This window comes from Pipistrellus kuhlii, unplaced genomic scaffold (genome assembly GCF_014108245.1).
Source record: "Pipistrellus kuhlii isolate mPipKuh1 unplaced genomic scaffold, mPipKuh1.p scaffold_m20_p_109, whole genome shotgun sequence".
Taxonomy (NCBI): domain Eukaryota; kingdom Metazoa; phylum Chordata; class Mammalia; order Chiroptera; family Vespertilionidae; genus Pipistrellus; species Pipistrellus kuhlii.
The window spans coordinates 499644-515587 of record NW_023425415.1 but is presented as its reverse complement, the minus strand read 5'-3'; the positions used below and the strand labels follow the sequence as shown (position 1 = coordinate 515587).

The window sequence follows — 15944 nt, the reverse complement described above, 5'->3', positions numbered from 1 at the left end:
GCTCAGTCACGGGTCTGAGCACGCTGTGTGTGCAGCTGTTCTGAACATGAATCCATGCACCTGCAATTCCAAAACTTCTGTGAGCAGCTGGAAGCCTGAGTGCGTGTGTAGGATCATAAAGGTCTGACCACATGTGTGCACCTGTGAGCTGAGCAGGGATATGGAATTCTGTGAATCTGAGGACATGGACATGTGTGTGCCTCGATGGCTCTGAGCACGTGTGTATGCTCAGGCCTGAACATACAAGTGCATCGTGCTCCTCTAGATCTAGCATGTAAGTGTCACTCGGAATATGCATGCCTCAACATGTGAGCAAGCATGCCACAGTGGGTCTACACATGCATGTGCAGCTCTGAGCATGTGCAAGTGCTGTGGTGCATTCAAGACATGCTGTGCGTGCATCTGTGCTTGGCTGGGCACCTGGGTAAGTATGAAACTGTGGGTCTGAGCAGGGGGCACCTGTGAGTCCACACCTATATGTAGATATATTTGGAGCTCTAAGCACAAATGTGCAAGACTGTAGCTGTGTATGTGTGCCTCTGTGAGACTGCATGTGTGTGCAGATGTGTGCTGCTGTGGACAGTTCAACAGCTGTTCTAGGGCTCTGTGTATGTGTGTGTTAAGATCTGAGCATGGCCGGGACCGGTTTGGCTCAGTGGATAGAGCGTCGGCCTGCGGACTGAAAGGTCCCTGGTTCGATTCCCGGCAAGGGCATGTACCTTGGTTGCGGGCACATCCCCAGTGGGGGGTGTGCAAGAGGCAGCTGATCGATGATTCTATCTCATCGATGTTTCTAACTCTCTATCCCTCTCTCTTCCTCTCTATGAAAAATCAATAAAATATATTAAAAAAAAATCTGAGCATGTGCGTGTCTCTGTTGGTCTGGGTACAAATGGCATGGAGTCTTATAGGTTTGAGCACATGCACATACCTACGAAAGTGGCTACATGTGAGCTTGCTGGTAGGTTCGTAAACATGTGCATGGATGTGCTCATAGCCTCTGGCCAGACTTGCGTGTGCATATGGATGTGTGCCTCTGTGGTCTGAGCTTTTGTGCAAACTCAGATCCCTACAGGGGCCCGGTGCATAGCAGTATGTGGGTCAGGCACTGAGGCAGCGAGGGGCGGTGGGTCTGGGACCCACTGTGAGTACATGCCCACACAAAGAATGTAAACACCGTGTCCATCAAGCCGTACCCTTGTGACAGGATGGCCAACCTCTGGTACAATGACCGTGCTGGGGGCGGGCATGGAGCCGGGTCTGTACAGGGCTGGGTCACAGGAAAGGCGGAAAGAGGAGCAGGGATGATCCTAGGCTTCACTCCTGGGCCCAGAGGGGAGGATCCGGCAGGCGGAAGGGGTGCGAACACCCTGGGCTCAGTCCCTGGCAGCCAGTCTCCCCCAGGCCACCTCCTCCCCCCAGGCTGACCTCGGGCCCAAGGGGGCCTGGTCCTGTGCCAGAGCAAAGGCCTCAGGTGGGGGCCGGATGTGGGTCCTGGGCAACCCAGGACTTGTCCTGGTCCTGCCTGGCCCCCCATCAGGATGACAAGAGCCCAGCCTGAGGCATTTCAAGTGCAGGCGTGTGACACGTGTCTGGGAGCCTGTGGGTGTCCTCCGGGGCTCAGCGTGCTCTGCCTTCTCTCCCTCCTACTTTAAAGCTGGGAGCCAGGCCAGCCCACCCCCTCCCTGCCCGCTGGCTTCCATCCTCTTCGCCTCCATCACGCTCTTGGCCCTTTTCCCAGGAGTGCCAGCGATCAGGGCAGTGCTTCGGCCCTTCTTCATTCCCTTCTCCCAGCACAGCACCTGCACCCTCAGCATCACACCAGGCCAGTGGTCGGCAAACTGCGGCTCTCAAGCCACACGTGGCTCTTTGGCCCCTTGAGTGTGGCTCTTCCACAAAATACCAGGGTCTGGGCGAGTCTATTTTGAAGAACTGGCGTTAGAAGAAGTTTAAGCTTAAAAAATTTGGCTCTCAAAATAAATTTCAATTGTTGTATTGTTGATATTTGGCTCTGTTGACTAATGAGTTTGCCGACCACTGCACCAGGCCCCTAGCAAGACTCGGGCTGGGGCTGGGAAGCTAGGACCTCGGTGGACAGTGTGGCCCAGGGGGCCTGTCTCTGTGTGGTGGCCATCCGGGCCTCACCCCTCCCTGTGGGGGGAGGGCACCTCCTCTCACCCCACAGTTCCCTTCCCAGAGTGTGAACACGGAGCATGTGTGCAAACACGCGTGGTGGGGCCACATAGAGCCCTATCCCAGGGCACGGCACCTGCAGGAACCTCAGAAGAGATGAGGCAGAGGGGATAAAGCAGAGCGGAGGGGGAGTGCTGAGCTCCCGCTGCCAGCTGCCAAAGCTACGGTGGAGTGTGAGGGTGAGAGGGAGGGAGTCCCACAACGGAGGGTGGAGGGCGGAGGGCGGAGGGCAGAGGGCAGAGGGCGGAGGGCGGAGGGCGGAGGGCGGAGGGCAGAGGGCGGAGGGCAGAGGGCGTCTGCTCCAAGAGCACAGGCCCTTGGGCTGCACATGGGGCCTCTCCAGCCCCGCGGCCTGGGCTCCCCAAATGTCTTGATCCTCAGGGGGACACAGAGGGCAGCTGGGCTCCAGCCTCTGGGTGTGAAGGCCGGCACCCTAGAACCCCACCTTCAGTCTTCAAAAGCTGAGGCTCCACCACACACCTTCCGCGGCCGAGCCCACCCTCCGCATGAGCCTCTTCTGGGGCTGGCAGACCCGGGCCCAGCCCCCGGCCAGGTTCACAGGGTGGACCCTGTCCCCCCCAGCTGACCGCATCGCCTCCCTGAACCTACATGTGCCCGCCCAGCCTCCAGCCTCCCGAACCAGCAGCCCAGGTGCCACCTGCTGGAGAAACCCAAGCGGGGGATGCGTGCTCATGGGCTCCTCTAGGCTGCGGAGCCCCTGCCCCCCTCAGCCTCAGCGCGAGGACTTCGGCTCCTCTCAGCCGCCCTCCCACCTGCTCGGGCGAGCAGCCCTTGCGCCCACTGTGCCACTCCTGGCCCCTCAGTTCACGGTCGGCACTCAGGGCCCACCCTTGCTTTGCCACTCTGGCCTCTCTCTGGGGCTGCCTGGAAGGAGCAAGCAGAGGCTGGACTGCCACCCGAGGAGCCTTCCCTCCTACCCGGCTGCTGCCCTGACAGAATGTCTGCCACCTCCCTGGGACTGGGGATGAGGAAGCTTCAGGATCTAGCACAAGCTCCTCTACTAGTGACCAAGGGAACACCAGGCTCAGGGACTGATGGGAGTTGCAGTTCTGGACCCAAGAGCTGATGGGAGTTGTAGTTCCTAAACCTGCATTTCCCAACCCTCCTCCCCCAGGGCTCATGGGAGCTGCAGTCACTCAACTTTCTAGGGAAAAGTCTCCCTCTTCCCCTCCCAGCATCCCTTGGCTCTCAACCCCAGACCCCAAGCTAAGGACCTCACTACCTCTGAGGGCTGGGCCACCAAACAGGAACTGCCTCACCAGCGGGCACAGAGGGACCTGGGGGTGGGGGGTGGGGGGGCACAGTAGGGAGAGGAGCTGTCAGGGAAAGCTAAGGGCTGGCAGCAGGCCCCTTGGGCCTGGCCAGGGGGCAGGGACAGTCGCCCCCCTCCCGTCGAAGTCACAGTGGGCCCGGGGCGGGGGAGGGGGGAAAGGCACTCACCGGTACTGGGCTCACACTCCTCCAGGTCCTCGTCATCGCTCGGACACTCAGCCGAGGCCACCAGGAGGTCATCTGTGTTCTGGGGGGTAGAGGAGGGAGGGGGGAAGAAGAGGGGTACAGGTGGGTCAGCAGACCCTCACCTCTTGAGGTACAGGATGGCACAGGGCATGGGGTCCATGCCCAGCTCGGTCATCGCGGGTAACCTGGGCCTTGGTTCCCTGTTCAAAGGCAGAGTAAGCAACACGCCCTCAGCTCCCGAGGCACCGGGAGGCTGGCACCACGCCTGGCACCTCAGGCTCGGGCACGGGGACCAGGCCATCGGGGGCCTCTGGAGGCCAGCAGGGCAGAGAGGGGGAGCAGGGCCTGGGGCCCCTTGGCTCCAGCCTGACAACCCCATCACCCTCATCTCTCCCAACCCCCTTCCCTGAGCCGGGAACCAGGCTGCACACAATAATTAGGGCTGTGGTTGTCATGACAACAGGAGTCGACTTTGTCAGCATTTTCTCTCCTGATTGCAAAGAAAGAGAATCCCCAAGATGAGTAAGTGTGTGGGGGGGCGGGGGGGCGGGGGTGTAGGGAAAAGACCCTGGGAGGGAAACCCAGGGTCCAGGCAGGAAGGGAGCCTGGGAGACTGCTGGCTGGGGGGCAGGGGGGAGGGGGCCGGGTGAAGGTCAGGATGGGAGAAGTCTGGGGTGAGGAGGGAGAAAGAGGTATACCCTGCCTCTTCCCCTCTTCCCCACCCCCTGATCTTCAGACCCCTCCGCCCTCACCCAAGGGCTGGCGGGCCTGGCGGGCCCTGAGCACCCTGCATCCTGCCCCTTCTCCCCAGCCTCCCCGGGGCCTCAGCAGCACAGCCATGACCCCTACGGCCGCTCTGCCCACGGGACGGCCTGCCCATCACCTGCCACTCCTCCGGCCTGTGTTTGGAGGGCGCTGGGCTTGTGGCTGCCCAGCCTTTCTCCCAGGGCCCCGCTCCTTAGGGCAAGGCCTGGCATGCGAGTGCCCGTGGTTTTCGTGGTAACGAAGGCAGTGCAGGGAGGGTCCGCCTGCCTCTCCTGCCCGACAGCCAGTCCCAGGCCCCTGGGCACACCGGCCGCGGGGGGGGGGGGGGGGGGGCCAGGAGCTCACGGAGCTCATTACAGGCCAAAGGCAGGACACGCCCCACGCCGGGGGACAGTCCTCAAGGCCCAGAGGCCCAACTGCCACAGCAGCGGGGCAGAGCAGCGGGGGTCGGGGGCAGGGTGACTCAGCGAGGCCCAGCGTGCCGGGTGTGCGCACTCCCTGGATTGTGGCAACAACTGGCCAGCCCCCCCCCACACACACACACCCCACACCCCCCCGGCCTCAGTGAGTCACTCGGCTCTATGGAGTCGCCACCAGGAAAGCCGGCCTGGCCACCCGGGGAACCAGAGAGGACAAGTCCCTGGGCGGGCCGGGCCCGGGCCAGCAGCTGAGCAGGCGGCGGGCGCTGGGAGGTGAGGTCCGCACCCACTGGGGGCACGGAGGCCGCTGCACGTGCCGCCTGCCGGGGCCACGGGGCGGGGGGGAGCGGGGCCTCCAGCAGGCAGAGGCCGCTCCGGGCTGTGCCAGCCTCCAGGGGGGGGCTGCCCTGCCGGGGGCCATGTTCCTCCAGTGTTGCCATCTGTGCCCGGAGCGGTGCCATCCTGATCCCGCGGCTGCCACCGGCGGCCCAGCCCTCGCGCAGCTTCCCTCGCCAACAGCCTCCGCCCAGGCGGGCATCCTCCCTGGTCTCGCTGGGCACCAAACCGCCCCTCCGCTCTGGGGTGGTCCCCGAGGAACAGTGGGCACCTCCACATCGGGGTCCCAGGGCGAAGGACACCTCGTGGAAGGGGACCCCGGCCGCCTCACCGGAGCCGTCACCACCACCGGGCCCCGGCCCCCCGCCCCGCCCGGGGCCCCCCGCTGCCCCGCCCGGTCTGCCCGGGGCGGGCTCACCTGGGTGGTGCTGTCCCTCAGCGTGGGCGAGCGGCCGCGGCGGGTGGTGGTGGTGGCCATGGTGGTGGTGGTCTCCATGATGGTGGTGGCCATGTCGGCCAGCAGGGTGGTGGCCGTGGTCTCCGCGCTGAGCAGCACGGACGGCCCCTCCCCCACCAGGCGCAGGTGGCCCTCGGTCCGCACGTTGGGGTCGCTCTCGGCGGCCAGCGCCAGCACCTTGAGCCCGTTGTAGTACAGGCCCGACACCTGGCCCTGGAACGGGCGGCCCTGGTCCCGGCCCCCGATCTTGATGGCAGCCTGGCTGTTGAAGATGGTCAGCTGGCGGCCTGGGGGGAGGGGGGCAGGGGTGACAGATAGAGGAGGGACAGGCAGGGGGGAGACCAGAAAAGGAGGGAGAATGGAGAAGAGCCAGGGGAGGGGAAGGAGTCGAGATGGAAACCAGCAAGTGGGGGAAGGGAGAGAGGGAGACACAGGAGGGGCAGACACCAAAGGGAAAGTCCTTGTCAGCCACAGCCCAGCCCGGCCAGTGGGATCCAGCGCCCCCCTCCCCATGTCATGTCCCTGACTTTCCCACCCACCTCTCCTCCCTGCCCTCTCCTCCCCGCTCCTTCCCTCCCCTCCTCTCTCCTCTCCTCTCCTCTCCTCTCCTGCTCCCATCCCCACCTGCTCCCTCTGCTTCCCCAGCGCCCACACCCAGCACCCAGCCCAGCCCCGCCCCGGAGGCCCTGGAGCGGAGGCCCTGGAGCGGCAGATCGCACAGAGGCAGATGGAGGAAGCCGCGGACTGGGCCAGTGTTAGTGCGAGTGCGTGTCAGAGCCGAGGGCGGACCGGACAGTGCGTGCGGGCAGTGCGTGAGGAGGGATGCGTGAGGGTGGGAGAAGCCGCCAGGACCTCGCTCTGCCCTCCCAGACACCGCCAGGCCTGCAGACCTCCGGCCAGGCTCCCGCTGTCCTCCCAGGCCCCACACTGCCCCCGGAGCGCCCCGGGGCGCAGCGGCCCCCCAGGGACAGGATGGGCGGCACGGACGGAAACGTTAAAGGGACCTGTCTTGGCTGCTGCAGCCAGAAGAGCAGACCGCTCCAGCTCCATCCCACTCCAGCTCCATCCCACTCCTCACTCAGCCGTCCCTCGGAGCTCCCACCTGGTGGGTCTCTGTGCCTCTGATTTTAATGGATCTGGGGGTCGGTTTAACCCTCTGAGTTTGTTGCTTTGTTTGGTTTTTAGAAAAGATATTTATTATGTTTAAGTTTAGATTTAACTTTGGTTTTGGTTTGGCTTATTTTGGGGAGGGAGGGGGCAGAGGAACTGGCGCTGCCCCCCGCTCCGCGGCCGCTGGCGCTGGGGGTTAGGACCTGGCTGAGCCCTCGTTAGCTCTGGTTAGTGCCTCGTTAGGATCTGGTTTAGAGTTAGGTGCCCGGGCTGAGGACAGTCCAGCTTGTGAAACCCTTTCTCTCTTTGGAAACACGCGTTCCGGGGACACCCACCCTCCGGTGTCTGCTCGGCCCCTCCTCCGGCAGCCCCCCCCCTCGGCCGGGGCAGCCCCTCCACCTTACACGTGGGGGCCGGAGCCCCGAGAAGCTGCGCGCTGGTGACGGCAGCCGGAACGCCAGACCCAGGAGGGTCACGGTGCCCAGGACTTACTTCCGGCACAAGAATCAGGAGAACGAGGAGGAGGAGAGGGCCCCCAGCAGTCAAACACGTTTGGGGAGTCTGTTTCTTTCTCCTTTAGGGGCCAATTTCCTGTTCGCCTCCGGGAGGGAGCACGGCCTCGCCTCTCCCGGGCTCCGCTCACAGGCCTCTCCTGAGCATCTCTGGGCCCCGTGCTTCCCGGACACATTGTGAAACGGGAAAACGGATTCATCCAGCAAATATTTATCGAGCACCGTCCACATGCCAGGCGCTGCCAGCATAATCCTCCAGGGATGCCATGCCTCCTGCCTTCCCCTCAGGCACCTGTGTGTGTGTGTGTGGGGGGGCGCCATCCCCCTGGGGGGGAGCTGAGGCTCCGGAGGAGAAGGCCAGTCCTGACCCTCTCCCCCAAGGCCACACAAAGGCTGAGCTCCTCCTTCCAGGCCGGAAGCACTGATGGAGCCAGTCCTTCCCGTCCGAGGAGAGGAAGTAGAGGCCTGAAGAGGAGGTGTGACCACGCAGCGGGGGAGGCGGGGTCCAATCTCCAGCCCAGCTCTTCCCGCCTGGACCAGGAGTCCCACCCCCACGCCGCCCGCCCTGCTCTCCAGACCCCTTGGGGTCACAAGCTGTCCCAGCCTCAGCCCAGGCCGCTCCCTGCGCCTCTAACTCCGGGAGAGGGCGGTGGCGATGGGGAAGCTACTCGGTTAGCAAACGTGGCCCTTGGCCCCACCTGCCATGAACTCCTCAAAGGGTTAAAGTTCGCCCCGCTGGAGGGTCGGTGCGGCTGGGGCTGCAGGGTGAGCGATGCCTGCGCAGCCCCTTTCCCTTCGGTCCTGCCCGGTTTATCATCTGGTTATCGGCGTGTTTAGTCCCCGCTGGCTGGGGCTGGAGTGAGTTGGGGTTTAGTTGGGGAAGGCCCCGGTGACGTTTAGAAGCACAGTTAGCAGCTGGTTAGATGGAGGTTTAACAGGTCAGCTTCCCCCCTAGAGTTTAGCCTTAGAGGTACAGAGCTCGCCCCCCCAGAGGGAATGGGATGGCCTGGCCCTCGGCCCCAGCTCCCCTGTGACAAGTGGCCTTCTCCCTCCACCAGCAGCCCCTGGCAGCCCCTCCCCGCTCTGCAGGCACGGCTCCCCCTCCCCCTCTGCCCTCATCTCCCCACACCCCCTCTACCTCGGGGAGCCCCTCCGGACCACAGCGGGTCCACTGCAGAGAGGGGCCCACTGCCACTTTCTTGGGGGCCTTTCCTGTAGGACCTGGGCCCCCCGCTTTCCTTTTCTCCTCAGATGACCCTGGGGAAGTCTCCCTACCCTCCTCTGGGTCAGCCCTTCCTGCTCCTCACTCACGCAGCCCTCCGCTGGCCCTCAGAGAGCCCTGAGCTGACCTCCCCCCTGCACTCTACCTGCTTTCCTAGGGGTCAGGGGTCACCGTCACCCGGTCCCGCCCCGGCCTACAGAGACACGCCGGGCCCGGCCCAGCACCCCGAAGACAGCCCCTGCCTGCAGGGAGAAGGGGCACCCGCAGGACAAGCGTCCCTTCACTCGGGGGTGGGCGGCGGGGAAGGCTCGGATGGGGAAAGAGAGAGCTCTGCACCTTTAAGATAGTGTTTTTAAAGTTAATTAATTAATTAATTAATTCTGGTTAATTACCTTTGTCGAGCAGCCACTCATCTACTACTCGACCAAGCCGGTAGGGGATTCTCTGTCTAGCAATCGCCAGGCGCTCGTTATCAAAGTTTCCTTGGAAAAGTTTAGAAAGACAGTAGGTTTCTCAGGCGGCGAAGTCCAAAGGCGTTAGAAAAGTAATCACGCATTTCTCAAGAGACTCAGGAGCGGCCCGTCCCCCGGGAAGGGGGGGAGAAACTGGGTCCCTGGTCCTCCCGCCCGCCCCCCAGGCTCCCGTCCGGAGCCAGCCCACCCTGCGGGCAGGAGAGACCCGAAGGAACAGAAGGACAAAGAAGAAAAGGAAAGGGGATGCAAGAAAAGGCAGCTGGAGGTCAAAGGTCAGAGGTTAAACAGGTTTCTCTGTGCTCAAGCAGTGGCCCTCGTCCTTCCCGATCCCAGAGAGGGGCAGCGGTGGGGGGCATTTAGCAGGTTTAAGTCGGGGGCGGGGCCTTGGGGCCCAGCTGGTTACTGGTTTAGAGGGCGTTTAGAGGTGGGGGGCAGGTTAAGCAGGGGTTTATGCAGCATTTAGGGGGGTGGCCCGACATTCATTTAACAGTGAAATTTAAAAACATGTCTCCATGCCAGTCTCAGCTCCCTTCCCCCTGCTCAGTCCCAGCTCTCCCTCCATCCCCCCCCCAGCCCCGCCGATACCCGCTGCCACCCTCACCCCTGCACCCACCTGACCAGGAGCCCAAGCCCACCACTGCCCCCACCGTGTCACCCCACAGGTGACCTCACGGGTGCCTGGGTCCTCACCCAGCAGCCCCGCCCACCCCACTTCCCTATTGCTCTGCTGCCATCTCACCTCCTCTTCCACCCCATACCCTCCCCCTGGCACCTTCTGTCCTCTGCCTGGCGGCACCTCAGCTTCATCCCAAGACCCTCAGACTCCTCCCTGTGCAGGTCCCCTCCCCCTTATGCCCTGTGGACCCGCCCCGCTCCTGGCCCCACTCACAGCCTTTCTCCTTCCGCTGCTCCCCATCGCCCTAGGCTCCCCTTCTCTGTCCTCAGCTCGTCCCTGGCTGTGGCCTGCTCCTCCTCCACTCCCCTCCTGCAGGCCTGGGCAGCAAGTGGTGTGTGTGTGTGTGTGTGTGTGCGTGTGTGTGTATGTATATGTGTGTGCATGTGTGTATGTATATGTGTGTATATGTGTATATACGTGTGTATGTGTGTATATGTGTGTGCATGTGTGTGTGTGTGTGTGTGTGTGTGTGTGCGCGCGCGCGCACACAGGGAGGTCTGTCAATGTGCCTGCCTGTTCTGTGAGCTCTCCCTCACCCTGGGCTGTGGGTGACCCCAGTCGGCAGCCATGAAACGGAAATGATTTCCTTCGGGAGTCTGGCCACGCCTCCCACGGCAGCCACTTACATGCTGCAGAGTAACATGCACCCGAGGTGGGGGGCTTCCCCGCTTCCCCCACCGCCCAGCTGCGCTCGCCGGCCTGTGCGCACCCCCTGAAGGAGCACCCCCGTGTCCCTGTGTGCATGGTGCTGCCCCGGGGGCTACGAGGCAGACACACACGCAGTCACCCATGCTCACTGGTAAGTAAACATGACCGTTCATTCCTTTGGTCACTCAGCAAACATCCCTGGGGCCGCTCGGTCCCGAGCCGGGTACGAGGGGCGGGAAGATGAAGGCCTGGCCCTTGCCCGGCAGGAGCCCTGCCATTCGGGAGGCTGGCTGGTGACTAGCAGAGCTGTGTTCTGCTATTGGGGGGGGGGGGGCTTGGACATGGCTCCCGGGTGGGCGGGAGGGGCCCAGGAAGACACTGAAGAGGAGAGGTGGTGAGGCCGCAGGAAGTCAGGGAGGGAGGCAGCAGGCATTCGGGAACCCACCCGTACGGGACACCCGTGTGTGTGGCTGTGTGTCTATGTGTTTGTCCGTGTGTGCCCTGAGAGGAAAGGAAGGATGTCCATGTGCCTCGCTGAGCACGTCACGTGTAACCCAGTGGTCTGCAAACCGAGGCTCATGAGCCACATGCAGCTCTTTGGCCCTTTGAGTGTTCTAACGCCACTTCTTCAAAATAGACTCGCCCAGGCCAAAAACCGACCTCTGCGCATGGGCCACGAAGTTCCAATCGCGCTGCATGTGAGCGCTCGCACGTGGTATTGTGTGGAAGAGCCACACTCAAGGGGCCAAAGAGCCGCGTGTGGCTCTCGAGCCGCGGTTTGCCCAAAGCTGGTCTACCCAAAGCTGTTGGCGAGCCCTCCTCGAGGCCACTCCACCTGGTGCCTCCGCGGGCGTCTCTCAGGGACTCCCACAGCATCTCTGTGAGGAGATGGGTGCCCGCACCAGGGGCCACCTGAGACCCAGAGAGGCTGGATGACGCCTCCAAGGCCACACAGCTGTGAGCCGGCGCCCCCGGAGTGAAAGCCGGTGCTGCCGACGCCAGGCCCCGCTCTCAGCGTCCCTGGCCTGCTGTGCGCTCAGGACGGCCGCTCCGACCGGGGACCTGCTCAAGGCGCGCCGGGCAGCCACCAGCCTCAGGCTGCTCTGCTCTGCAGGTGAGGGGCACCCAGCGGTCTCCCTCCTTTCACCCCCCCACCCTCCTACCCCCTCACCCCCATCAGGGCCTGAGCCCAGGAGGGCAGGCGTGACTCCTCCCACGTGTCCTCTGGGCCTCTGGGCTCAGCGGGAGCAGCTCAGGACTGAAGACATGTCTCCCTGTGCTGAGGCCCTCCTTCCCCATCCAGCCCTGTCCGCACAGGCTGTCTTCACCACTACAGACTGCTGTGTGTGTGTGTGTGTGTGTGTGTGTGTGCATGTGGCTGAGCCAGAGACAGTCTGATGCCCGCAGGGCGGTCACACCCGCACAGCGCCTGCGGGTGTCCGCACGGTGGGACTCAGCATAGGAGCACTGTGTGTCTGAGCGACCTCACGGACGCCCGGGCCTTGGAGCAGGCTTCTCCTCTCCCCCCAGCAGGGCTTTGTGCCCTGTGCCTGCCCCATCGTAGGAACATCCACAGTCACTCGGTGCCAGGAGGTGACCCGTGTGAACACGGCCTCTGTGTGTATTAGGTGGCCCGTGTGAACACGGCCTCTGTGTGTATTAGGTGGCCCGTGTGAACACGGCCTCTGTGTGTATTAGGTGGCCCGTGTGAACACGGCCTCTGTATGTATTAGGTGGCCCGTGTGAACACGGCCTCTGTATGTATTAGGTGGCCCGTGTGAACACGGCCTCTGTGTGTATTAGGTGGCTCGTGTGAACACGGCCTCTGTGTGTATTAGGTGGCCTGTGTGAACACGGCCTCTGTGTGTATTAGGTGGCCTGTGTGAACACGGCCTCTGTGTGTATTAGGTGGCCTGTGTGAACACGGCCTCTGTGTGTATTAGGTGGCCCGTGTGAACACGGCCTCTGTGTGTATTAGGTGGCCTGTGTGAACACGGCCTCTGTGTGTATTAGTGGGCCTGAGGCTCCATGTTTGGGTAAAGTTCGCACGATGGTGAGCTGTGAGTCGACCCTGGCATCTTCCTTCCAGCCAGTGGGCCCGTGAGGGTGGGACCTGCACCTTCCCCTGTCCGTTGCCCGCACGCCTCGAGGGCAGCCGGGGCAGCTGCCCTGCGTCCAGCACGACTGTCCCTGCCGCCAGACAGGACCTGAGGCGCAGGCCTCTCTGCCTGTCCGCACTCGAGAGGGTGACTGCATGCGAGTTCCTGTGGTTCTCCCACAGTGGCTCAGTTTCCCCTCCCTCCCTGTCTCCGCACGGAGGCTCTGCTCCTCTCCTCCTGCCCACCTCTCACTGCGGGGCCTGGGTGACCGCGTCCGCACATCGCGCTGTGGAAGCGGTCCCATCTTCGCTGTGGCTCAGCGGCTCTCTCCCCCTCCCCGCTCCCCGCTGGCTTCCTCTCACTCCCCTCCGGCCCCTCTCAGCCTCCCTCAGTATCTTGCAGGGTCTCTGCTTCCTCATTTCTTTCATGTCCTCATCCCCGTCCCTCCCTCGGTTTGTCACACTTGAACTGGGTCAGTGTGCATTCCGTGCCCGCCGTCCCCACCGGCACAGGCACTCCCGCGCGGCCCAGGGCCCAGAGCAGGCTGACACCTCGTAGGTCAGCAGGGAAGGGCGGCTGCATGCACTTGGCCACATTTCTCACTCTCCTCACTTGTCTCTCTCCCTCACCCCCTGAGCCGCTGGGGTTCCTTTCCTCTGGGTCTCCATGGTTACGTCTCCTCCTTTACCTACATTTCCTAATAGGGATCTCTGACTCGCTCTTTGTAAGAACCTTGGTTTGTTCCTTAGAACAGCCCTGCCTGCTTGCAAAGATGTGTGCTGGGTTATTTCCGGATCTTCTCTCCTTGATTTCTGCATCTGTCTCCCGTTTCCACCTGTCCCAATTCTGAACTCCTCCTTTCCTTAGCTGTCCCTCTCCCTCTACCCTCCTCCTTGGCCCTTCTCCCTCCTCCCCAAACTGGACCCTGGCCCGGCAGTCTTCCCACTCAGCCCGCCCTCTCCCTCACCCCACAAGGATCCGGTCTCACCCAGGCCCTACAGAACCCAGCCTCACAAAACCCGCTGGTTTTCCTTAGCCCCGCCCATCCAGGTCCCACCCACCCCCAAGCCACACCTTCTTGTAGCCTCGCCCCGCCCACAGCAGGATGACACTGGGCTTTCCCCGCCCCAGTGCAGGCAGTGCTCCTATCCAAGGCTTGCCTGCCGGGCCCCGCCCAGCACACGCCCCGTGCTCCCAGGCCCCCCACCTACCTGCTGGGTACCGCTCGTTGACCGGCCAGCTGTCCACCTGCAGGGTGGCATTGCCACCACTCCTGGTGAACCGCACCACGTGGTATTTGCCGTCGCTCACGATGGCATTGGGCTCGTCGATGGTAATGTCGTCGGTGCCCACATTAAAGATCACCCCCACGGTGCCCTGGTCCTGAGGACAGAGAAGCAGCGCTCAGCGCCCAAGAGGGAGCCGTGCCCAGCCCGGCCCAGTGCCAGGGCCCTCTCAGCTTCGCTGTGCACTGCCCCAGCCCCGCCTCTGCCGACCCTCCCACCTGCCCAGAGGTGGGCAGGCTGGGGAGCCCCTGTGGGGTGCAGAGTCTGGACCCGGGGTGCCTCCACTAGCCACCCCTGCCTCTTGTCTCTAGTGCAATCAGAATGTTCACAAAGGTGTACAGGGTGCATACTCTGTTCAGGGCCCTGAGCCCAGGCCTCAGGCAGGCCAACCAGGATCGCCATGGGGATCAGCCGGAGCTCAGAGGGTGGGGCTCCCCAAGGCACAGCCAACAGAGAAGTTCAGGGAAGCCCGCCCCTGCCTGGGGAAGGCCTGACCCCCTCCCACCACCCCAGCCTCCAGCTTCCCCCCTCTCCCTCCCCCCCCCCCCCCCGGGCCTCAGGACACCCTTCCTGCAGCCCGCTGGCCCCCTGGAGGTCAGGGGAGGCCTCTCACATTGGGGAGCAGAGGTGGGGTCTGGCTGCGTGTTTTGGGGGAGGAATGACAGGCATGGGAAGAGCTCAGGGAGATAAACCAAGTTGGACTTAACCAAGGTGAGTGAGCATGGGGTGTGGGCAGAGGAGGGGCTGCGACAGGGGAGGGCCAGGCGGAAGACAGACGGGGACTGAGGCTGGAGAAAGGGAGCAGAGTCCTCTGAGCATTTCCTGGGACCAGCCCAGGCCCACGAGGACCCACGGAGCCTGCAGAGGCCCCTGGGGTCCCGACCGGGAAGTTCGGTCGGTGGAGCTGCGGGAGAGGGAGGCGTCACTGAACCCAGAAGCGTGCTCCCTTCATCCCCATGGCAACCGTCGGGGGAAGCTCAGAGCATCCCCCTGCACCGAGGGGCACGCCGAGGGAGGGTCCGTGACATGCCGTCTCACAGCTCAGAGGAAAGAACCCCAGACTGAGCCCCATTGGTCTGACTCCAGCCGATGCCCCCATTAGTCCAGGGAGACGCTGCTCACATTGCTGGGAGGGGCAATCCGAGAGGCCGCCCAGGCCGGCCCACCTTTGGGACCAAAGGCATCTAGAGACCCAGACAAAGGCCATGAGGCCTTCACTGGAGCCCTGGTCATGCCCTCCCTCCCAGCCGCACCCTGACCTCAGCCTCCTGCGTTCCCACGCCCCTCCCCCACGGACCGGCCTGGCAGGGTCAGGCACGGAGCCCAGGCCGGCACGGCTCCCGGTCCTGCCGAGAGGCTGCCCCGGCCGGCCTGCGCCTCCTGCACCAGTGGGGCCCACAGCGGGTGGTACTGGGGTTGGGGGGGGTGGCTCACAGATGGGGTCCGGATGGGTTTGGGTAGTTGGGGGGCAGGAAGTGCAGCCAGGGCTCACATGGACACCCACGCCCTATCCCTTCCCCACCGGTGGGTCCAGTTCTATGGCTAGAACCTGAGAAAGCCACACACACACACACACACACACAGACTCACACACACACTCACACATACTCACACACACACACACTCACACACACACACACTCACACACTCACACACACTCACACACACACACACACACACTCACACACACACTCACACACACTCACACACACACTCACACACACACACACACACACTCCACACACACACACACACACTCACACACACTCACACACACACACACTCACAAATACACATTCACACACACACACTCACAAACACACATACACACACACACTCACACACACTCACAAACACACACACACTCACACACACACTCACACACACTCACAAACACACACACACACTCACACACACATTCACACACACACACTCACACACATACACACATTCACACACACTCACAAACACACACTCACACACACACACTCACACACTTACACACACACACACTCACACACACACACTCCACACACACACACACATACACACTCACACACACTCACAAACACACACTCACACACACACATCCACACACACACATTCACACTCACACACACACATTCACACACACACTCACACACACTCACACACACACTCACAAACACACACACACTCACACACACACATTCACACACACACACACTACACATACACACACTCACACACTCTCTCTCACACATACACACACACACACACACACTTTATA

The 15944-nt window shown here is 62.7% G+C and overlaps 1 protein-coding gene across 28 annotated transcripts in view; it reads right to left on the bottom strand.

Moving 5' to 3' along the window:
• Window positions 1–15944, bottom strand: part of NRXN2 (neurexin 2) — a 102448-nt gene that overhangs the window by 8174 nt on the left and 78330 nt on the right. For 18 of the 28 annotated variants that reach the window (XM_036430467.2, XM_036430472.2, XM_036430473.2 and 15 more), the window contains 4 exons: window positions 13601–13772; window positions 8886–8975; window positions 5611–5936; window positions 3655–3733 (listed from right to left, as the gene is read on the bottom strand). In XM_036430467.2, coding sequence (XP_036286360.1) covers window positions 3655–3733; window positions 5611–5936; window positions 8886–8975; window positions 13601–13772 — 667 coding nt within the window. The remainder of the gene's footprint in view (window positions 1–3654; window positions 3734–5610; window positions 5937–8885; window positions 8976–13600; window positions 13773–15944) is intronic. The other 10 variants (XM_036430478.2, XM_036430476.2, XM_036430477.2 and 7 more) reach the window with 1 other exon arrangement.